Source organism: Impatiens glandulifera, chromosome 2 (assembly GCF_907164915.1).
Source record: "Impatiens glandulifera chromosome 2, dImpGla2.1, whole genome shotgun sequence".
In the NCBI taxonomy this organism is placed as follows: domain Eukaryota; kingdom Viridiplantae; phylum Streptophyta; class Magnoliopsida; order Ericales; family Balsaminaceae; genus Impatiens; species Impatiens glandulifera.
Genome location: NC_061863.1, coordinates 44718428 through 44743175, shown reverse-complemented (window position 1 = coordinate 44743175; position 24748 = coordinate 44718428). Strand labels below are relative to the sequence as shown.

General features: G+C 33.7%; 1 protein-coding gene across 2 annotated transcripts; it reads left to right on the top strand.

Annotated features, from left to right (window-relative positions):
* Positions 1 to 204: 204 nt before the first annotated feature.
* Positions 205 to 18349, top strand: LOC124926189 (calcium-transporting ATPase 10, plasma membrane-type-like). Of its 2 annotated transcripts, none has more exons than XM_047466371.1 (34): positions 205 to 337; positions 632 to 853; positions 1846 to 1962; positions 2067 to 2106; positions 3003 to 3124; positions 3218 to 3349; positions 3485 to 3574; positions 4056 to 4125; positions 4921 to 4991; positions 5067 to 5150; positions 5296 to 5373; positions 5458 to 5535; positions 6275 to 6358; positions 6449 to 6531; positions 6607 to 6715; positions 6803 to 6858; positions 7847 to 7889; positions 8000 to 8083; positions 8238 to 8375; positions 9163 to 9228; positions 9312 to 9410; positions 10206 to 10316; positions 11368 to 11535; positions 13716 to 13775; positions 14132 to 14296; positions 14383 to 14499; positions 14659 to 14757; positions 15222 to 15359; positions 15566 to 15666; positions 15954 to 15999; positions 16128 to 16262; positions 17411 to 17518; positions 17612 to 17703; positions 17822 to 18349. In XM_047466371.1, the coding sequence occupies exons 2-34, from the start codon at positions 698 to 700 to the stop codon at positions 17925 to 17927; spliced, it is 3246 nt and encodes a 1081-aa protein (XP_047322327.1). In that variant the 5' UTR covers positions 205 to 337; positions 632 to 697; the 3' UTR covers positions 17928 to 18349. The 2 variants fall into 2 exon arrangements, with proteins under 2 accessions (XP_047322327.1, XP_047322328.1); XM_047466372.1 differs by having other exon boundaries at positions 219 to 337; positions 678 to 853.
* Positions 18350 to 24748: the final 6399 nt, after the last annotated feature.

The following is a 24748-nucleotide window of genomic DNA, read 5'->3' as shown; positions in this document are numbered from 1 at the left end:
CAATAAGAAACTCCAATTTGACAATTTTACATTTGATGAGTTTCTATTTATTTTCTTCTCAATTTGAAGTAAAATAACATTAGAGAAGATATTATATAATTTATTTAAGTATAATGATAAATTTAAACATTTAGAAAAGTTAGGGACCCCATTTGCATGGTTATATTTAAAGAAAAGTTAAAAAAGGAATGGATGAAATGTTTGGTATTAGTAGTAAGATATAACTGAGGGAAATTGCTTGGAAGCTTCAGTAATCAATTCACCAGTTTTGGTTTGAGGAGAAGCAAAGAACAAAGGGAAAAGGCCGTAAACGCGTCTCTTCATGATCTACCAATAGGTGAACGATTCGCCATTGCTATTACCTTGATTTCACTTCATGTTCTTCATCTATGTATTCTTCATGCAATTATATATGTCCAAATCTGGAACCATTTTGTTCAAATCAGATTTATCACTCAGTTTTGTTTTTGTCAAGACCTAAAAGCCTGGTTTCAGAGGGTACCCGTGTTTTCTTTTCACACTTGGGATCCTTTGTATGAAGGAGTTGGAAAGTGATGCTCATTTTTACCATGTTCTTAAGTGTGTTTGTGTGTGTGTGTGTATGTTTACGAACATAAAATGATATCTACAGATTTCGAGAAGCAATCTGATCGGACGGTGTATCTCTCCTGCGACAGGCTTTTGAAGATAAGCAACAATGACCGAGCATTTTAATGGGTCTTCAAATGTTTGGCACTCTAACAATGTGGAGGCCGGCAATGTCACTCAGATTGACAATGATGAGTCTTCATCTGGTGCGTTTCAGATATACAGGACCAAAAATGCGTCTGCAGCATGCCTCAGAAGATGGAGGGTAAATTTTGGATCTCTTGCACGCTGCATTTTACTGGATATTTGTTGAATGTCATTGTTATATCAGTGTACTGCTTGTAATTGTAATTACTGCTATTTTCAGAACCCCAAGAAAGAGAAATCTACACTACTTGTATAAGTAATGTTTTTAGTTTGTTTCTAGAAACCCAAATGATATGAGAAAAAAGCTGAATCTTTTACAAGATGTACAAATTCTTCATTGAGACGAGTAAAAGAGAAATCATAGATAGTAGTAGGAGTCCTGTAATGAGGTAGAGATCCAAGATATTCATGCTGGAAGAAAGTGTTCCACATACTTTGATGTATTGATTTTAAGGGTAGACAATAATATAAAATCACGAAAATATGATTCAAGTATAATATAACATCCGTGGGGGTAGAAAAGTGGTCTTATTTGTCATTAGAGGTTAAGAAGACTGCTACTTTCAGCACAGTAGTCTTTGTATTTACTAAAATATAGTTAGTTTGAGGAAGCCACATGATGAGATCTATAGGATTGGGGATAATACTTGTATTTGTTATAGTTTCTTTTCGTTCTCATCTTATAATTGCTCCTGCTTTTCTGTATTTTTTTTTTGTGTGGAAGTCAGCCAGCTGATTATGTTATCAAGTTGAATATCAGGGGGTGCTCTAGTCTTGAAACCATTTACTGTTAAGGTCATTTTGTTTGAGATTAAGTTATCTGGTGTGGCATCTGACATGTCTGCTTGTAGTTGCAAATATTTCTCTTTTTGTACTTTAGATACTGCATAGCCTCTACATTGTTCTCCAATCTTTTAGGAACTGGTTTTGCGTGGACAAAAACACATTGTTTCACAAGGTCATCTGAACTAGAGATGAATAATTAATTTGTTTCTGTTATTTTCCATTCTTCTAGTGAAGTTAGCCTTGTGATTTTCTATTTAGTTCTATCCTTTTCCCGTTGTTCTAGTTATATTATAGCTTGCTGATTATTACATTCTGTTTTATCAGCAAGCAGCCCTCGTGTTAAATGCTTCAAGGAGATTTAGGTATACATTAGATTTGAAAAGGGAAGAAGAGAAGAAGCAGACAATAAGGAAGATCAGAGCACATGCTCAAGTCATACGAGTAATATGAATGTCTTTGACTATCATTTGTACTTTACAATTCAATTTCTTTTGGAAGTCTTGACACTGTTTCTATTCTCTGATGTATGTTTTTCATTCTACAAGGCTGCTTATCTATTCAAAGAAGCTGGGCAAGGAGTAAAAGGTATTTCACCATGTTTCTTATAGTTTGTGTTATGTTTAATTTTATAGAATAAGATTAGCAATGTAGCCATTATTAATTTTTATAGAAAATTCTGTTTTAGTGTGATCTCTGTCTTTCCTTTTCTTTGGTTGCTTATTCTTGTTTCCTTTCATCCAACCAAGTTGCGGCTGTTTTTGCGTGAAGTACCTTCTGAAAGCTATAGATAATTATGTAATAGTTAAAAAATTGATGATATTGTTGATATATTAAGTTAGTATCGAGGTTGCATGCTCTTTATCTAGTTCGTAGATTAAAGGCCATACAATTTTTATGGTTGTTATATTTGGCTTATCTGGATTTTATTTCAAATACCTTGCCTATCAATTAAATCTTTCTTTCGTCAAAGCCATAAAATTTAGGCCATACAACTTTTATAGTTGTTATATTTGGATTATATGGATTTCATGTCAATTTCCTTGCCTATCAATGAAAATTTTCTTTCGTCAAAGCCATAAAATTTAGATACGACTATCATGGTTGCTATTGGCAATAGCAGAGGGCTATCTTGCAACTTCTATTTCATATTTAGTTATGCATTTGTATGGGCTGTAGTTGAATAGGAACTTTATGCAATACTATTCACATGGGAGGATGATAAAATTTGCACCTGATATATCATGTGGCTCTGAAATTGCTTCAACAATATCCTGAAAATAACTTTATGTTTAAACAAAGTTGGTAAAAGTAATATAAGAACAAGAAATGCAACTTTTCAAAAGCACTACTGTTCTTTGCCTTCTATTGAGAATTATAATTTCTATTATCTCGGCTGAGGATTTAAAATCAAAAGAGGAACCGTTGTTTTTTAGTAGAAGAGTGACCGTTTGCACGCTTTCTTTCATCTATTTGTTTCTCAGTGCCCGGAACCCCAAAATCACCCGTGAGTACATTGAGTGGCGGTGATTTTGGCATTGTTCAAGAGAAACTGTCGTCAATAACAAGGGACCATGATTTAAATGCTTTGGAAGAACTTGGGGGAGTAAGTCAACTAGTGGACTAGCCTTTTCTGTTTTCTCATGTTTTCAAATGTTTTAATGTTTTCACTTCCCTGTTACTTTTTTCAATCAATCAGGTCAAAGGATTGGCAGGGTCTCTTAAAACTAATGTAGATAAGGGAGTATCAGGAGAGGAAGATGATTTATTGAAGCGTAGGAATGCTTTTGGTTCCAATACTTATCCGCGAAAAAAAGGACGTGGATTTTGGGTATAGTTTCCTAGACTAGAATCTGATGACTTCCTACTTCTGAAATGCTTTTGGATTGAATATTCCTACATTTCAGGTTTTGTCTATTTTCCTTAAAACTTTTGTACTTCAATTCTTTTCTGCACCATTTTTCAGAGATTTGTTTGGGATGCTTGCAAAGATACTACACTGATCATCTTGGTTGTAGCCGCAGCTGCTTCTTTGGGGCTCGGTATAAAGACTGAGGTGAGAAGAAGATTTTTTGTCTATGTAATTGAGTCTGTCATGATGAGAGTGGAAGCTAATTAACATACTGATGTTTTATTTTGATAAATTGATGCTATTCCACCTCTAATCTCTTCTCGTTCCACTGTTTGTATGGCTACGGATCAATCTTGGACTTGGGACTACTTGCTGTATGATTGTTTTTGCCCTTTTAACTGAGTTTAAACAATTTAATCTCTATTTTGTGGATTCTTCTCCAAAATCTATATTTATGTGGTTTTAGTAATTTGTGTGATTTGTTTTCCATTTAAGCAAATGCTTGCTCTAATTTTATCTATTGGGTATGGGTGTTCTCTAACTGGTTGGTAGTCGGGTCGGATTGTAATTTCCCTCTTTGTATATATTTTATTTGAACTTGTTAATGAACCTAATATTGGAAGCCAAGCATGTTTCTTTTTGAAATGTAATTGACAGCTTTTCTGATTCCATTTTTCTATTCTAGGGTATTGAAGACGGATGGTATGATGGGGGAAGCATTTCCTTGGCCGTTCTTATTGTTATTGTTTTTACTGGTATGTAATTCATAGCCAATATACTATTGTCTCAAGTCACACGTCTTTTAGTATCCAATCCTTTCCGCCTTACATTTTATGCTTACATTATCAGTTCCAACATATATTCTGGTAATTCAGAATCTGAGGTTCTTGTTTGGAAAACGCTGATTTTTTTTTTATCAGGAATTCATATAATATTATCTGGCGGTTGACAAAATATTAGAATTTATTCTCTAGATGCTTTTTCTACCATTAGTTTCTTTTGGCTCTTTATTTCTCTTTTGATGTATGTGCATGGGATGCTAACAATGTGCTTATTAGTATTCATTTGAATAGTATTTGTCATAAATTGAGAGTATGACCTTTGAATGTGCTGTACCATCTGATGTTTTTGACAGACTTAACACTTCCATAATTTCATGCAATGGTTTGCTTGATATCTTGTTGTTTGTTGTCCTTCATGCATCCTACATTGGATGACTATGAGATTTTTCACCCTTGCACGCTAACTATCATGTTCTATCAACTTTCTAATGCTAGCCTGTACATTAACATCCATTTATAGTTACTATAACATCTGGTTGTTACATACAGTTTCCTTGCATTAGTTTGCTGGTACCAAGCCATATAAATGTTTTATTATGGTTATAATTTTTCTTTGGAGTTTTAACGGGGTTTTCTTTCTTTTTTGAGCCATGTATTACATGTCTTTGTTGGGTTCACAACTGTTATTGGTTCTCAATATATGGATATTTCACTCCTTTATTTTAATTAATATGTAATGTCCCAATCTTTCATGTTTACTCTATGCAGCTATTAGTGATTTTAAACAATCCCTTCAATTTCAAAATTTAAATGAAGAGAAGCAGAACATACATTTAGAGGTATATTATCTGCAATATGTGATGTTTTGCCATGATTAAAGTTTTCTTCTCCTCTCATTTGAACAAGTTTGACAGGTTACTAGAGGTGGCCGTAGAGTTTCGGTTTCAATATTTGATATTGTTGTAGGTGATGTTATACCTCTCAAAATTGGTGATCAGGTAAAGCCATTGATGTTTTCTATTTTAACAGTAGGATCTAATTTTTTCTCCTGAAAAGGAAGAAATACTAGGTTTTATATCCAATACTGACGAGGATGAAAACTAATGCTTGGTTCACTTGAAAAATTCAAATCCATGTCTCTAGGTCCCTGCAGATGGAATACTAATTTCTGGCCAATCTCTTGCAATTGATGAATCAAGCATGACAGGAGAGAGCAAGATTGTAACTCCTTTCCTGCTATACAGTGCTACTTTGTGATCCTTGATTCTACTTTTTCGGTCACTAACACGATTATTTGTAGGGCAGGTTCGCAAGGATGTTAAAGGGGGGCGGTTATTTTTAATGTCTGGCTGCAAAGTAGCTGAAGGCTATGGAACAATGCTGGTAAAACTTCCATCCATTCTTTTTTACTCATAGTCTGATGATAAATTCCTTGCCATTCCATGTGGATTGTGATTTCTCCGCCTGAGAATATATTTAACATTTGCTTTGTTTGCCATCTTCTTGATGAGTGAACAATAAACCAGCAATGAGATGAGCTTCCCAATTTGGATATTAGTTCACTTGCCGATTCATCATTGTTTGTAACATCTTAGACTAGGGTCAAATTGACGTGCATATATTTCCTCTGAACCTGATATTACTATGGGAAAACAACGGAAAAGGCAGTGATGACATCCCCTGTGCTAACACCTTCTCTAAGATCATATCTTCCTGTTACAAAAGAATGTGTTTTTCTGCATGTGTATTGACTAATGCTTTGACTCCAATGTCCATTTATTTGTCAATCTTTCTAACTGAATTATTAGACGTGTCATTTTAGGAATATGCAACGGATGGGATTTCTTTGAGCTTATTGGAATCCATTTTTCTTTGATTTTGTTTCCTTTTCTTTTTCAGTTCTTTTTGTTTATTTTTGATTGCTTCTCGCAACAATTTTCTCTTATTGAAAAGTTTACCCTTTAAATTAAAAAGATGTGTCATTTTAGGCTTGTTACTAAACCAAACCCACTTTAATTGTGTACAACACAAGGATTTGTATGTAGATGTTTTTATCATCTTGAAGACATGCAATAGGCTTTCCACTTTATGTCCACGACAATTTATGTTTTTTAAATGTTAGGTTACCGGCGTTGGTATTAATACAGAATGGGGGCTACTAATGGCCAGCATTTCTGAGGACAATGGTGAAGAAACACCACTGCAGGTTAGTTTTTGAAGCATGCTACACGTCACTATAAATGATTTTTCATTTTTACTCGGCTTCTACTTATTAGTTTGAGCTGCATTTTCGTAGGTGCGTCTAAATGGGGTCGCTACATTTATTGGTTTTGTTGGACTATCAGTTGCCATAATTGTTCTTGTTGTCCTTATCATAAGGTACTCAGCTCGTAATCCTCATTTAGCGAATAAGTTTGTGTGATTTTGTAAACTTCCTGGCTTGCGTGCTTGCAGATACTTCACCGGCCACAGTAAAAATTCTGATGGGTCTATACAGTTTATTCATGGAGTAACTAAGTTTGGTAAAGCTATAGATGGAGTGATTAGAATCTTCACAGTCGCGGTAAATGCTGTCTCTATGTATTTTGTTTTTCTTACTGCATGCTTGCCTTGGTTCATCTTGGATTTGATTGATGCTTAAACAATATAGGTTACTATCGTGGTGGTTGCAGTTCCTGAAGGCCTACCGTTAGCTGTTACTTTAACGTAAGTTTGAGCTTATTTTTAAAAGGCTTATATATATACTTCATTATGTTTCTGTTGATTATTGTTAAGCAACTGTATCAAATTTGTGAGAAGTGCTTGTATGTGGGAATTGGTTGAACTAATCGGCACTTTCAGTTTTCCTTGTGTTTAGCTTGTGTGTTTATTTTCTGTAGTGATGGTTTGATCAGTGACTTTTGTCTTCATTACTTGTCTGAACTATTCCTTTTGGTGATTCAAGTTGGGTTCTAAGTTCTTTCTGACTTCCTTCTTGACTCCGTGCTTTTTAGTTATTTGGTGCTTGGTATTTGGACAAGTTTCCTCATTTGGTACTTAAAAAAAGGCATGTTTGAGATATAATTTATTTAACTATTTTTTTTTGTGATTGATTTAGTTGTTGACTTCTTGTAGCATAATTTTCATTTAGTATATCTTTTTGACTTCCTCTAACAAGAAGAATGCAATCACTAAGTTATATTTGCAGACACTAATATTTTTCCCTAGGTTGAGATTTTAAAGTTTGGTAAATGGCAATTGAGAAATTCATCCAATACAAAAGTTGTGACATAACCAATATATCAAATATTATATGCTAAATTGAAAGATCGAGTGGAGTACAACAATGTTGAAATTGCTGCCAATAAACGTGGGAGTTCCACAATGCACATTCCAAGTCTAGCTGACTAAGCGAGTGTGTCCGCCACCACGAGCAATCAAACTTCCCATGTGTTGCCACATTTCTTCATCTTACTGTTGAACCTTTTATGTGATGCAACTACCATGGTTTATGATCCACACATCTTGCCTATTAACCATTCTATAACTAAAACTACGTGGCGACTATAAAAAAATTGAAATTATTTCTCCAAAGCATTCTCACTAGTGATTGAATCACTCCCTACATCTTGGTGGGGGGCCTATTTAGTTGTTACAACAGTATCTCTAAGTTCACTTATTTCTTCTTTTCTCACACTAAAACTATGTGCAACAGGCTTGCATATTCTATGAGAAAGATGATGGCAGACAAGGCTCTGGTATGTACTTCCCTGCTTTAATTGAATATTCTTCTTATGATGGTTACATTATTACATGAGTTGGTTGAAGGCATGATTTATAATTTTATACACCCAAACATTTAATTCAGGTCAGGCGGTTATCAGCTTGTGAAACCATGGGCTCCTCCACTACTATTTGTAGTGATAAAACTGGAACACTAACTTTGAATGAGGTGCATTCCAGTTCTGATTATGATTTATTTTTACTTTCTGCATTTTGTTACTTTTCATTTATTTGTTTTCCATATATAGTTTTGTTTGGAGGATGGTGTTGGCTGAGATCCACTCAAAAATGAATCTACTGACTGTAACTTTGTACTTTTACAGATGACTGTGGTTGAAGTCCACAGTTGTGGCAAAAAAATTGACCCTACAGATTCTAAGACGCTGTTACCTCCAACTGTTAATGGTTTACTTATTGAAGCAATTGCACAGAACACAACTGGAAGTGTTTTCATTCCCGAGGTTAATGAGTTTCTAGAACTATATATCTCTGGATGAGTTCATATATTTTCTTTTCTATTTATATAAGATTAATAGTTTTGATTGCCTCTAATAAAGCAAGGGGGAAATTAATTTAGTAAGAACTTTTTGTTTTTAAATTCTAATCCTATCTAAAGTGCAAGCATGTTTTAGGTTTTGATACCTAATATCTTGAAATGGAACCTTTGACATTGCATGAGTATGCTTGTGATTATCTACTTCTTTTAAGAACTTTTCCTACATTGAGTTTCTTTTTTATTTCACTTTTCTAGACAAACCACTATATATACACAAACTTATCAAAAACACTTAACATCAGCATGAGGCTTTTTATTAAGAACTAAGAAAAACAGGTATGTCCATACGACGGAGGAGTGATTGAAAGTTGCTGCACTCCTATCACTATCTTGATAGGAGTTCTTTTACGGCTAGTCTAGCTATGAGAAGAAGTCATTCATTATGTATTTTCAACTTATTTTGGGTTGGGGATAGTACATCCATTAATTTAGTACTGCCTTATGGTCATAAAATGGTTAGGGTTCAATTTATATACAAATACCACTGTGTGTACAAGGATATAATAACTTCCTTATCTAGATTTCATGGCCTCAAATACCAAACTCATGTGTTCTCTTTATGTGGGTGTATGTTGAAGCCAGTTCAATTTTAGAGTCTTGTGAATGCAAGAGATTGTTTTATTTATCATTTGTCATATTTCATGATTGGGTATCACTCTTACTACTTTTCTGTTGGTGCTGGTGTTTGACAGGGGGGTGGAATTGCAGAAGTATCCGGATCACCTACGGAAAAGGCCATTCTTCAGTGGGGTGTTAACGTATGATTCCAATTTATGATTTGTAAAGGATATTTTGATTTACTTTTCTTTTTTGTATAAGACTATCTTTTGTGTCTCTGCAGATTGGTATGGATTTTGATGCCAACAGAAAAAACTCCTCAATTATACATGCTTCCCCATTCAACTCTGATAAAAAACGAGGAGGGGTTGCACTGAAACTGGTAATTAAACTACAGATATGCGCAATATGTACTTCAAAATTCTGTACTTTGTTGCTGAATGATATAAATTGGAGGACCTGGGTAGAGGGGGTAAACTAAGGTTACTAGGGTTTCAGAAACAACATAATTATGAGATGGAAGATCTGTGAATCAAATACCTGTATGATCACATCTTTTCAGCATGGAGCCAAAATATGATATATGCACAAGATTTGGTAAAATGATAGTGCTGCATATAGATCTAGAATTGAGATGAGAAATAGATTGATTTCATATAATTGTATTTATAGGTGAGGAGAGAACCCTAACTACTGCTAGGGAGAACACAACTTGAGATGAGAAGAGAGAGAATTTAGGAGGGAAATTATTATTCATCAACTTCATTCATAATATCAAAACATAACCACCCTCCCTCATCTATTTATACTATTCTCCCATAACCCTTTTTCTTGAACCACTCCCTTCCTTAATTCTTCCTTCTTCAATTAGCCCTAACTACCTCCCGAAACAGATAGATGATGATCTATTAGATTTTTGGCTCAGATCATATTGATGGTTATTGAAGTATAAAATCTATTTGAAAAAGATGTAATATAATATAAGCTAAAATTTATTCTATTGGTTGGATTTATAACAACGTTACAAGATATGGCTTTTTTGTTTGTTTTGTAAATTAGTTTTTGGATTCCTTAGTTTTTAGATTCCTTAATTATTGAGTTTATTGTGCTTCCACTTTCAAATTCAATTTGATAAAACTTTCAGTTTCTTTCTCTCTTATAACTCCTTTGTTGACAGCTCAATTCTGAGGTTCATATCCACTGGAAAGGTGCTGCTGAAATTATTTTGTCTTCATGTACAAGATACTTTGATGAAATGGATACTTTAGTACCAATGAACGAAGATAAGGTATCATAATTTAAATAAACTATTCAGTTTTACTTAGTTATTTGTAAGTCACTTGATCTTAGCTTTGCTTTTCATGGCAAGATAACTTGATTTTCTGCCCCTCCTAATTTTATTCAGTAATCTGGATATATGATTTCTGTAAGGCATGTCAGAAAGTTAATGAATATTCCTTCCTTCAATTTCCATGCTGAATTTAAGGAATATGATGAGGTGTCTCATGGTCATTGCTGTTAAACTAGCTATTTGACTACTAACGAGTTTACAGTCAGCATACATAAAACGAGTTACATGTTAAATAAACTTTGTTTGAGATGAACTTTATTTTTTGAGAAAATTTAGTTTGAGATCAACTTGCAACCAACTTGGAATATTATTTACAATATTGTTACAATTAGTACAGACTTGCCTTATCGTGGTGGTTTGAAGGGTTCAAGATTGGGGTGTGGACTCTGGTTTACGGTTGGGTCCAAACAATTCTTTGTATTAGTACTATACAATGCAAATTCCTATAAAGAATCTTATATTTCTTTATAATAGATATTGTTACTAATTTAACATTAAAAAAATTAAATCCGTTGTTTTGAAACTTAAATTCATGCAAATAAATTTAAGTATTAAAGAATGGTACGACTTTTCCGTTTAAATCATGATTTACTTTTTTTTAAAGAAAAAACTTCATTAAACTACAATAAACACAAATATCACATCATTTAATTCATAATTTGCTAAAATTCAAAATATCACCAAATTGAATAAATACAAAAGTTTATACTTAATTCATCATTTTAGTAAGCAGGATAAATTTTAAAATTAGTGGTACATAATTAGTAATCAAATTATTGTAATTAATATATTAATATTTTATACCTGTTTAACTCATTAATAGGTGATACAGATTTCTGCGTAGTTTATCACGTTCGATGCAACTTTACAGTTTATTTATGCTTACTGATTTTATGCAAATATTAAGTTTGACACCCTTACTTATTATTGATTGTAAATTCTGATGTACCTAACTAAGTGGAATTTTGAAAAACGTTTGTACCCGCAGATGGAGTTATTCACAAAAGCAATTGAAGATATGGCAGCAAGAAGTTTGCGTTGTGTTGCTATTGCTTACAGGACAGAGAGACTTGAAAATATTCCATCTACTGAGGATGAGATGGCATGGAGATTACCTGAAGATGATCTTGTATTACTAGCCATTGTTGGTTTGAAGGTACATTTTGAGTTTTCTACTGCTATTTTTTCTTTTTAGTTGGATAATTTTAGCTGGTTACTGTTTTATTTCCTTTTATTTATTTAGAAGGCTGGTACTTTAGAAGTTTGATAAATATTTAGTTCGTGTGCTAGTTCTGTAAAATGCTGCAACTTATAAATAGATTTAGAAGCTTTGCAGTAGTGGTATTAATTTTGTTAACTATTAGCATAAATTGGTATCTAAAGAATTCATTTGTTTCATCCTCTGTTGATACATAGATCTAGTTCCCCTATTCAGGTTACTCTCCAAGCCATTTACATTGCTGACAATAGAGAAGATTGTATGATGTATTCGTATGGAAGCTCTTCATTTGTTATGCCACTTTTTCTTTAGTTCTTTGCCTGACTTCTCATCCTTGTTTCAGAAGAGAAGTTTCTTGGGTATCATTATAGATAATGTATCAATGCAAATACCCCTATCATGGAATGGAGTCTATTTATTTATTTTACATCTGAATCATTTTGATTCTCCTCGTGTACTGTGCATCTTGTTTGATTCTGGTGTCTACCTGGTGCTACAAATATGCTTGTTTCGTGGAACAATGAATTTTTGTTTCTGTTTTCAAATCAACATACTGCATCTAACTTTACCTCAGTTTTGAATTAACTTGATGCAAGTATGAATTAACATTCTGCATAAGCTATGTATTCTGCAATAGCTTATAAACTTGTTTTTTAATACTAAATTGTCTTATCTTTGTTAGTTGCTATAACCTGACAGCTAACTGGAAGTGGCATCTTTCATGAATAGTTTTGGGAAGTCACAAATGTGCCCATGTTAGACACTTACACAAAAGCAATTCACCCAACATCAAAAGAGGTGTTGAAACCCAAAACAGCAAAACAAAAAAATGATATTCAATTTAGTACTACTAAACCAAAGAGTGCCATAAATAACAAAGTACTCAATGATATTATCCAACAATTCAATTGCATCTTCATGAATTCTTTCGTCCCAAATCACAAAGAATAAAGCTACACAAAAAGAAAGTTACCACCCGCCCCACTAGGTGCCAACCAAACACCCCACATCACGGGCCAAAGGGAAAATGAAACCACAAATACCCGGTTGAATTCCACAGAACTGACTCCAAATCATCCCCTGTAAGGAAGAACATTCACATCTAAAACTCTCTCTTTACACAACCAACATTTTTCTGAACCGACTCCTCATTTCTTGTACTATCACCAAAAACCCTATAATTTTTCTCAAGCCACACTTCATAGATAAGGGCAATGGATGTACACTTAGGCCTTGTTCTCTTTGGATTATTTAAAAAACCCAAACAAAATCAAATTTTCAATCAATCACTTCTCAACAATCACATCACTCATTTCATTAACCAAAATACTAAAATACCCTCTATTTTAAATTATTATTTTTTATTTTATTTATATATATCAATACCCTTTAAGTCATTTTACCAAAAATAATCATCACTTTCTCAAAATCATCACCAATCATTATTATTTTCTCTCTCTAGATTTTTTAAAAAACCCAAATCCGAACAAGCCCTTAAGTACACTAGAGACCATCTTTCATGATATCTCTAGTTCCAGTTTTTTTCCCTACATTTATTGATTAAACCATGAGTTTATGTAGACTTACTTTTCACTTTAAAATCACATGGAAGCTATGTTGTTTTCTATTTGATTAAATTTTTGTTTCTTTCTATTGGTTGTGTACAAATATTTTTTGCTTGACTATAACGTCGGAGCTATGCTGTTTCCTTTTTGTTTTACTCTTTGTTTCTTTTGTTGGATGAGTGTTTACCTGTCTGTCAAACTATGGGAATTTATATGGCTGATTCTTATTTAAGGTCACAAATGATATGTCACGGGTTATTTATATTCCCTAATGGTCGTTTATATTCCCTAAGGCCAATGGATCATTATGTAATTAGTTTAGGCCCACTAAGACTATTAAAGACAGTATAAAATAGTTAGGTTAGATATGATAAATTTGTAGCTGAATGGCAACTCTTATCTCTCAGCTTCATTCTGTCGATTATGGAGTTTTCCAAGCTTCTCATCTAAGGGCTTAGGACATTCCTTTGTCATCTACTCTTGTATTCTATTATCTCATCCCCTTCTAGGTATTTCATTGCATTTGATGATCTGTGCTGGAATTGTCTGCAGGATCCTTGTCGACCAGGTGTTAGAGAGGCAGTACAGCTATGCACCAAAGCTGGTGTTAAGGTACTTTTTTTGCTTTTTAAGTTTCTTTTGTATATCATCCTCATGGGGTGAATTTTACCATGTGTACAATTCCGGTACCTTTACTTAGTTGTATTCCTTCATTTTCTGCTGTAAAGAAAGATGTTGGGTCTATTGTTTGATAAAATCAGATTGAAATCATTTATACCGCACTCTTATAATGCTTCTGTTGCTTCTGCATTTTTATATGGACAAATTTTTGTTTCCATTGTTATCCATTTTTGGTACTTAATTGTTGCAACCTAAAGTTTGTATCAGCATCTTAGTATGTTTATATACTTGTTTCAGTGTATGATATTTTGTGTTCCAATTGGTTGACATAACTTGTCTTCAAACAGGTGCGCATGGTCACTGGTGACAATCTCAAGACAGCAAAAGCTATTGCTTTAGAATGTGGAATACTAGCATCAGAAGAAGATGCAGTTGAGCCATATCTAATTGAGGGAAAGACTTTCCGTGCCTTGTCTGATATAGAACAACAAGAGATAGCTGAGAAGATCTCGGTGTGATAAGAGACTTTCCAGTTACATTTTCTTCCTGTCAGATGAATATGAACGAAAAATAAGATAGTCAATCATTTCATGTGTAGGTAATGGGAAGGTCATCTCCTAATGATAAACTGCTCCTAGTGCAAGCATTGAGAAAGAAGGGACATGTCGTTGCTGTAACTGGAGACGGAACTAATGATGCCCCTGCCCTGCATGAGGTATGGATAAATCATGATTGTAGAACATGCTTTTATTGGTAATTGCAGCATCTTTATGTAAATGGATTTTACAATTCTTTATTTGTTGTTGTTGAACTGTCTTAAGCATAAAATATCCCTTATATTCTTGTAATTTTTTCTCAAATGATCTTATTATAGGCTGATATTGGTCTAGCTATGGGTATCCAAGGAACAGAAGTTGCAAAAGAGAGTTCTGATATAATCATACTGGATGACAATTTTGCTTCTGTTGTGAAGGTTTGTACTTTGTCTGCTACAGCAAGTCATCTGATGAATGATACTGTGTATTTTTGTATGCATATGTTGTAGGTGTTCAATTTTCCTATTAGTGAAATGGGGAAGCTGTTAAAAGAAGTATTTGCTTGAAATATTTATTGGACCTAAGGATAGTGAAGACATATGGCTTAGCTCCTTGTATTAGTTAATATTTCCAAAATATATTAAATCACATTTCTCTTCAGAATTCTACAAACTAGGAACGACTAAAATGACTTTTGTAGAACTTTATGTTATGTTTCCAAGTTTACTCTCTTTTAACTTTTCTCAGTATTTATACAGACTTAAGTGGATTTTGTTTCATTCTTTGTTAAAATATGAGTAGTTCTTAAGAAACTGACGATTCCTGCTAACTTAAGAAACAAGAGTGAGATGTGTATTGAAGAATGTCCAATAGCCCATAAATATGCTGTTACCAATTGCAGGTTGTCCGGTGGGGGCGTTCAGTCTATGCAAATATTCAGAAATTTATTCAGTTCCAACTTACAGTTAATGTTGCAGCTCTTGTAATTAATGTTGTCGCGGCAGTTTCAGCTGGGGATGTTCCATTAAATGCAGTACAGGTTTGATGCTTCTACTAATATCAATTCTCTCTACACCCCATCCTAAAAGAGAAAATTAATCATATGAATGAATGTAAAATTGGATTTACATAAATCTATTTATTTTATTGAAAAATGTCAACTTTGTTTCAGAAGAGGTGTGAGCATGAAAACTGGACTACTATATTGGATCTTAGTTTTGAATTAATTGCTTCTTAAATTTTCAGCTGCTTTGGGTTAATCTCATCATGGATACTCTTGGAGCACTTGCACTTGCTACGGAGCCACCGACTGATCATCTGATGCATAGGAACCCTGTTGGACGAAAGTCAGTATTTGGACTGTCAATATTATGTGTATTATAGTTCTGATTATTTGTGAAAATGTCTGCATTAGTTCCTATGTTTTTTTTTTCCAGTTCTAGGCATGTTAGTATTAGGTATCTACTATATATGTAGTTCCTGTGACATGAGACTGTATGATAAATGTCATTGCATAAGATGCACTGTAGACACTTTACTTAATCAGCTTTAATAAGTTGATTTTAGAGATTTCATAATCTCATTTTTAAGTATATCTGATTTTGCTTGACCTTTTTTCTTTTCTTCCTCTTAGGGAACCATTAATAACGAATATTATGTGGAGGAATTTGCTAATTCAGGTACTTATTGTTTGATGCAGAAATATAACAGCATTTCTCTCTCCTAATTTACTGCATTAATTTAACAAATTATGCTATGACCTTATTCTGTAAATGGCTGATAATAGATCTTTTTGTCTGCAAACCAGGCATTTTATCAAGTGACTGTTCTTCTTGTACTCAATTTCAAAGGCAAAAGTATTCTCCATTTAGAGAATGAAAGTGCAGAACATGCCAATAGAGTGAAGAATTCTTTGATATTCAATGCCTTCGTCCTTTGTCAGGTAAGCCTATCGAGGACCGTAAAAAAGATGAAGAAAATAAATAGTTGTCAATTGATCTATATGATTTGACACTGTAATTCTGTTTTGATGTAGTTTAAGTTACTCAACTTTTGGTTTGAAAAAGAAGTTACACAACTATCTAAGACATATATAGGGTAGGAAGGACATAATTGTAGTTAGTGTTTGATGAATCATATAAATAGAGCTAGACTCTTTTAATAACAATATGTTGAATATTGAACCAAGAATCAGTTTATGCCATCTTCTTACAACTTCTCACTTAAGGGCTGTCGCCAATTCTTCTCCTCAAGCCAATTAGTTCTTTCTAAACCCCAATCCATGTTCTGGGTTGTATAAATCCTGTGGGATCATCGACATCCAAAAGAAACCCAAGTTATGATTCTGCTTTTCCAAAGAAACCCACAACTTCTGCTAGTGAGTTTCAAAAAACTCCATCAGGAAGTTATGGATTATGTAACTATTTATTTTATGCAAACTTTGAGTACCCCTTTCTGTGATTAACTCATTATTCTCATTTAACACTCAAAATTGAAGATTTGTCCTATTCTCAAGTTTTAGTAGTTTCGACCTTTACCTACATATTATTATTAATTTTCTATTCTTTCAAGGGCTAGTGTGTCAGTGTTACTTACTACCATTTACTATATTTACAATCATTCCCTTACCCTACCCTACTATTATTTACAACTGTAATATAAAGTCACTACAATATTACAAGGCTTAAATACTTTCTATTTAGCTATGTAACATGTATTTTAACTCATTTAATAATAGTACTTGATGAAAAGTCTTAATCATTCCAGAATTTTTTAAGTTAAAGATTTAGACTCCGTATTACCCTATCCTAGTATAACATAAAAGTCCGTAATAATTAATGAGCTTAGGATCCAATTGATATTCATTTTAAGATCCTAAAACATGGTTAAACTTAGTCAACCATCTGTTACTACCAAGAAAACCATCATCTATCTTTCTTCTTCTTCTTCTTCGGAAAATTAAGAAAAACACAAACTTGTAATGCCTGCATTTGTATTTATCTTCACCTCTTACATAAGAAATAAAAGAATTGAAGGAAAATATAAAATTGAAAAAAGGAACTAACCCAGAGAAAAAAACTATTTTTACAGATTTTCAATGAACTTAATGCTCGTAAGCCTGACGAGATTAACGTGTTTAAAGGAGTTATCAAAAACCACCTATTTATGTTAGTAGTTGGATTCACTCTTGTAACTCAGGTATGACTGACTATCTTTCTTTATTTCATGAGCTAAAATTGTATAGACATGTAGATTGATTTGATATTTGTCTTCTTGTGTTATATATTTTAGATCATCATAATTTTCTTCCTTGGAAAGTTCTTCTCCATTGTGAGGCTGAGCTGGCAGCTGTGGCTCGTCTCTATTGTCATTGGCTTGATCAGGTTCACTTTTTGGCTAAACATTTGATGTTTATTTTCGACATGCCTTCTTCTTCTGATTCACTTTTGAAGTTATTTTTATCCACTTTTGTGTTTTGACATTATTCCTACTTTGAACCAGTTGGCCTCTTGCTATTGTTGGGAAGTTGATTCCTGTTCCAGACACGCCATTTAGTGAATCATTTGGGCGGTTCTTTGCAAGTTTATGGGGTAATCGCAGGCGGTAGACATTTTGAAGGCAATAGTTGATGCAGGCGCTCTCATCACATTTTGGAATAATTTTCCAAAATTCACAGGCAATAAATAATATTGGCCAAGAAAGTTGTAGCAAAGTTGAAAGCGTGACAAAAGATGATTATATTGGAATAACAGTGTTTCCCACTCTGTAAGAGGGGTTGGTTGGTGAAAAACAACATTTGTACATGTAATAGTACTTTACGGTTGCCCAATTTTTTCCGCCAAACCAAAGTTTTAACCGACAAACATGCAAAGGGGCATGGATTCTAGCCATACTCATTTACATAAACTCGGGCTGGTCTGGTCTGGCCTGGCCTCGGCCTGTTGCCTTAGAACTCTCGTTTGCTATATCGAAGTACAATGTGTATGATTGATTCTAAGGGTGTTTTGAATTTGCAGGCTTTAACATATACATACTTGATACTATCATATTATCAAAAGATTTTGAACACCATTTAAGTAGGTATTAATTAACCCACTCCCAGGGATAGCAATTGATATGGAGATTCTTTTGTCAAGATTTAACTTATTTCTCCCTTCAATTTTTTTTAATAACAAAATTTTATTTTTGTCTTTTTTATTTTCAACCCTTTATATTTTCTTTTTCAACTTTAGTAATAATAAAATTATCTTTTTTAATCTCTAAAACATACTTATGTAGCTAATAATTAATATTTTAAATTTCATTATAAATTTGATATAACTAATTTTTAAATTATTTAGTTATTCTTTAACTTTTATTTTGTAATTTATTCTTCAAAACTAACAATAACAAACTCGTCAAATTCTTCTAATAATTTTTAATATTTAGTATGTTTAAAAAATAATAATACCTGTTCCAATCTCTACCCACACTCTTTATGTTTATATCATTTATTTTTCTATTAACAAATCTTTAGGAATAATAGTTAGATTGTGACTTAAATCTATTTCCATTTTATTATTTATTATTTAAAATGTCTTTAATCTTTACATTTATTTTTGGGAAATGATTTAAATAGACTGTTTGATTTAAATAAAATAAATAGACTGTTTTTCATCAAATAAATCATCATATATCAACAATAAAACTTATATAAATATATATAATAAACTAGATTTTAGTATTGGGATACTTTTGAAGAATATAATAGAATTCACATTTGTCCAAAATATCCTTTAACTGTTATTACAGGAAAAAATCAGTTCAGATCTTCTGTTACCGATTCCCGTGTTCCCCTGTTGCGGACCAATCAGATTGCAGCATTATTATTTAAATAATAAATCAATCTGGGTAGGAGACGGAAGGAGGGAGATCCGGAATCCGAGTTTCATTCCGGGTTCACACCAGATCCGAAATATTATAATATTCATATGAAACCCGGATAAGATATCTTCGCTCCGGGCACCGTGTCGGAGGGCAGTGTGAGAAGCGATGGGAGCGAAGATTTCCACGCCCAGGAGCCCTGACCCTCATGTAAACCCCCCATACCCACCCATGAGAAGACCGCTTGCCTATCATGTAAATACACTTACCCGTCTATGTAAAGACCAAAATAACAGGGATTTTATATTTCCGTTTTATAATTATTAATTTAATTTATTAAAAATCACATGCAGCGATCTAATATTCGCTTCAATTAATTCATTCTTATTTTTTATTTTTTTTATTTAATTTTTTTTGCTGGTAGACGCTCAGGAGCGGAGATATATTCGCTTAAATTAATTTTAATAAAAACCTCATGTAAACCCCCCAACCCACCCATGAGAAGACCGCTTGTCTATCATTCTTTAAATATTAATTCAATTTTATTAAATATCACATGCTGCAACCGAACAAATCTTCGCTTCAATTACTATACTAATTAATTTTTATTTTTTTTATATCCGTTTATTAAATATTAATTCAATTAATTTAAAATGATATGCATGAAACGAACAAATATTCGCTTCAATTATTTCACTCTCATTTTTTTATTTTTTTTACGAGGAGACGATTGAAAGCGAATATTTCTTCGTTTCATATATTTTTAGCCTGACGTTCATGTAAAACCCCCTTCTCTCCCATGAGAGGACCGCTTGCCTGTGATGTAAATTCACTTACCCGTGTATGTAAAGGCCGAAATGAACATGACTTTTAGATTTTCATTCTTTAAATATTAATTCAATTTATTAAAAATCACATGCAGCAACCGAACAAATCTTCGCTTCAATTACTAACTACCGATCAAATGAAGATCATTCGTGTCCACTGCTGGTGGGAAGCGCCAGCTTTGGGAGATTCCCTAGGTTGGAAAACATCTCAAGAGATAACTCAACAGGTGTATGACCCAAGTTATGCGTGAGAGATCCGCTGTGGTCGCTTCAATGGAGATGCATTGAAGCTGGAGATGCAGATGAATATTGTGATGTTTATGAGACGTAGAAATGTTTATGAAACGTTGTAATGAAATTTTGTAATGAAATTTTGTTCATCGAATTATAAAAAATAGTTGTTATATATATTTTCATTCATATTTCATTGAACATATTTAAAGCCACGAATTTTTTATAAATAATAAAGTATTATAATATGAACTCTTCTGGCTAAGTATACGTTTCCCATAATTGAAATCATTGCCATAATTGTAATCTGAAGTGACATGTAATGTAAAATGTTTTGGCGCTTCTTCAATCATTTAACCCTGGATGGGATTTAATATACAAGCGAATCCATTTTCGTTCAATGTTGTCGTTTTCAAATATCACTATCAAGCGAATTGTATTTCGTTTCGTAACACTGTTGGGTTTAATAAAGAAACTAACAAGCGAATGTATCTTCGTTCATAAATTCATTAGAGTTTTACATGAAAGCGTCACAAATAAATATTATGTAACTAAAAAGAGAATGCGACTTCATCTTCGTTTTCAATCACCGGGTTAAAAGTAATATACTAACAAACAAACGAAGAAATGTTCGTTCGATTTACTGATTAGATACTGTGTTATGAAGCGAACAACCAATCGATGGATCAATGTAAGGGGTTTACATGAACACATCAGATGTTTTACATTATACTTTGAATTGAAAATGACATCCAAATTGCAATCAAACAATCAAACATAACGACAATAATTCGATTTATATAACTCCAGAATACACTAACTACATAATGTAAAATAAAAATTCAGAATATAATCAAACAAAACTTCAGAATATAATTACTACACAAAAATATTTCATAATCCGTTTACACAAGTACTACACAGAATAACCAACAAAATAGCGGATCAAAAATACAAATGAAGCTTAGTCTGATTCATCAGAGGATGACTCGTCAATCGGTCCTGTCATCGACACGATCTCATGTTCGATGACGGGTGGAATGTATAGCTGAATGACTTCGTTCACAGCATTGATCCATCGATTGGGGATTGAAACCGTAAAAGAATTTTCGATTATTGATGCGTACTCTAGGTAAAGATGGTGAGGAGTAAGCATGAAGTCCTCCGGAGGATTGAGTCCATTCGAAGGTAGGGGATTCCGTAGGCCAAATTGTCTATATATGACAGTTGTGCAGTAGGAGGTAGTTCCCTCAAGGCCCAACACAATGATGAATGGAGAACCCCTCATCTCGTACATCATTACAGTAAAGAGATACCACAGAACAATGAACCGAATTGGGTGAATATCCAAAATAGAATTCTGAGGCACGATTCCAGCGACCCTTTGCACTTGCAGATTGGCAAAGGAAGGGTAGGGAATTGAAGGACGGGGAAACCAATGCAACTTGTCTAACAACCAAAGGTAGAGAACCAAAGGTGATCCACGGCGGGAATAGTTATTTTCCTCTAGAACAAATTCGTTAAGACCAAGTAATGTCTCAGCAAGTACAAGGCTAGCCAGGTTGGGGGCGTTTCCCATCAGTGCAGGAACTACCTCCAGGATCCTATCCGAAGGCCGTCGTCCTGCAGCCGGACATAAAAAAAATAAACCAGAACCACAAGCATGATCAGTTTGCTTTGTGTGTGGTTGATGGTCTTCTCAGCTCCCTGGACACGCCAAATGTACTCGTCTATGTTTGTCATATTGAGAAATCCATGTTGGAGGGTAAACAAAACAATATCAAACATTGTACATCCATAGAAGCTGTGGCAAATTTCGAAGGCTCTATGAGGATCTTCATTGACAGGAAAAATCATGAGTGCAAGACTACCACACCTAAGGATTGAAGCAAAGTCCTCTATCATCGGGCATATGTGCATTTCCCCAATAACAAAAGAACGAGAGTCCGTATTCCATCTGCTTTGCATGTGGGCCATCAGTCCGTCGTGAACGTTTATTCGTAAAAGAGGTAGAATCTCATCTACATGATAGACACTAAAAAGGACAGGGTCATCGTTGATCAGACTTAAGTATCGCTTCAGCTGTTGCTGCGATAAAACCAGCATGTCTGGGTCCATCTCTACATTCATCTTATGAGTTTTACACTAAATGACTGAAGAGAACGAATCTAGTGTAGACACCGGTAGAGAGAGATTTGGGAAGGAAAGAGTCAAAACAGAGAGAGAGTGAGAGTGGAGTGTGAGAGTGAGAGTGAGGGTGTGAGAGTGGAGTGTGAGAGTGATAATGTTTATCAGCAGTAGTTGAAGTAATAAATGATTTTTCATTCATGAATTCACATCCTTACATAACTCCTGTAGGGGCATTACATGTTGTGAATATATCTTCGTTTATGAATTTGAAAACATATATTGAAGAAGATATCTTCGTCTCTGATTTTAAAAATATGGCAAGTACCAAAAAAAACATAAGAAGATATCTTCGTTTAGGAATTTGAAAATATATAGTTAAGAAGATATCTTCGTTTAGGAATTTGCAAACATATAGTGAAGAAGATATCTTCGTCTCTGATTTTCAAAATATGGATTGCACAAAAAAAAACATAAGAAGATATCTTCGTTTAGGAATTTGAAAATATATAGTTAAGAGGATATCTTCGTTTAGGAATTTGCAAACATATAGTGAAGAAGATATCTTCGTCTCTGATTTTCAAAATATGGATTGCACCAAAAAAAAACATAAGAAGATATCTTCGTTTAGGAATTTGAAAATATATAGTTAAGAGGATATCTTCGTTTAGGAATTTGCAAACATATAGTGAAGAAGATATATTCGTCTCTGATTTTCAAAATATGGCTTGTACAAAAAAAAAACATAAGAAGATATCTTCGTTTAGGAATTTGAAAATATATAGTTAAGAATAGGGGCACAAGAAGACATAAGAAGATATTTTCGTTTTATTTTTTGAAAACATATAGTTAAGAAGATATCTTCTTTTATGATTTTAGAAATATGGACACAAGAAGACATAAGAATATATCTTCGTTTATAAACTTGAAAACATGTAGTTAAGAATATATCTTCGTTTAAGAATTTTAAAACATACAGTTACGAAAATAACCTCGTTTATGATTTTAAAAATATGGGTACAAGAAGACATATCAAACATAAATACATTATAAGTTATAATTCCATAAAGTACATTAGTACACCAATGTCAATTGACCTGTGTAAACATAAGAATTACTGTACAAGTATAATTCCGTATAACACATACAAATCTCTAATATCTTGATCTAATTGCAGTCTTTAACTTAAACCTATTGACATTGTGCTCAGACATAAGAATTCTGTATAAATATTTTATCCTCAATGTACTCAAAGCTTCTTCGGCCTTCAAAAGAACAAAAGAAAGTATAAGAACATCTAAAATTGTTAAATGTCATAGACTAACAAATGGTATAACACTTACATTATTGTGGTTGATGTCAATAGCCCAATCCTTGAACGCTCCTCTATATGTTTCCATATGTCTCATTAAATATACACCACAGTCTGTCTTGTTTGTTCGGTCTTGCCAAGCCAGCTTTGGGGCCGTTATCCTGTATTTCTTAACCTTTGCAGCAATTCTTTGTATGCTTTGCATTTCCAAGAAAGTCGAAAAACTATCGACTTGTTTCCTCAAATGGACATACTTTTCCAAAATTTTCATTATGTGCGGACGACCAGAGTTGTCTAGTACATTGATTTGGGAGTCTTTAATATTCACACATACAAGAAAGAAATGTCCGAAAATGACGACAGGTAGGAATATCTGTAAAAAGAACATAAACATTTATTATTTTATTGCATTCTCGTTACTTGGAATTGAGGGATATGTACATACCAGGTCAGCGAAGATGAGGTCTTCTTTTGTGACATGGTAGTTTCTCATGTCTTCTTCAAGGGCTTGGCAAAATAAGAGAGTATCATGCTCCAGACTAACCTGCAAAATAAGGGTGGAGACTCAAAGCAAAATAACATGGTAGTTTCTCATGTCATGAACTGCATCCTCAGGTTTGTCCTGTTGAAAAGGGGGTGACTGAGCTTGAATGTGCAGAAATGCAGCCTCAACATCTTCCTGTTCAACAAGGAGTGATTGATCTTCAATGTCCTGACCTACATCCTCCAGATCTTTCGGTTGAACAGGGAGTGACTGAGCTTCATTGTGCAGAACTGCATCATCAAGATCATTCGGTTCAACATGATCTGAGCTATTTTCTTGATCTTGCATAACTGCATTCTCAAAATCATTCAGTTCAACCCGTGCTGATGGATTGTCTGCATTGTCCTCCAGTGCATTCTCACAGGGGTATTCAACCGGGGGACTATTGATTTTCAAGCCCGCACACTGTAAAGTGTCCCCAAGTGCCTCACTTGGAGGATCTTCCACACCTACACGAACCTCACCATCATTCACCACCTTCAAGTGTTTCATGAACCCTTCAAACTCTCTTAGGTTCAGGAAAC

What these genes read in the sequence shown, in the direction of transcription:
- LOC124926189 (XM_047466371.1), top strand. Translation starts at nt 698, where the DNA reads ATGACCGAGCATTTTAATGGGTCTTCAAATGTTTGGCACTCTAACAAT. An exon ending in CCGTTAGCTGTTACTTTAAC is followed by an intron (nt 6,859 to 7,846) that starts GTAAGTTTGAGC and finishes TATGTGCAACAG; the next exon opens with GCTTGCATATTCTATGAGAA. An exon ending in AGATAGCTGAGAAGATCTCG is followed by an intron (nt 14,297 to 14,382) that starts GTGTGATAAGAG and finishes TTTCATGTGTAG; the next exon opens with GTAATGGGAAGGTCATCTCC.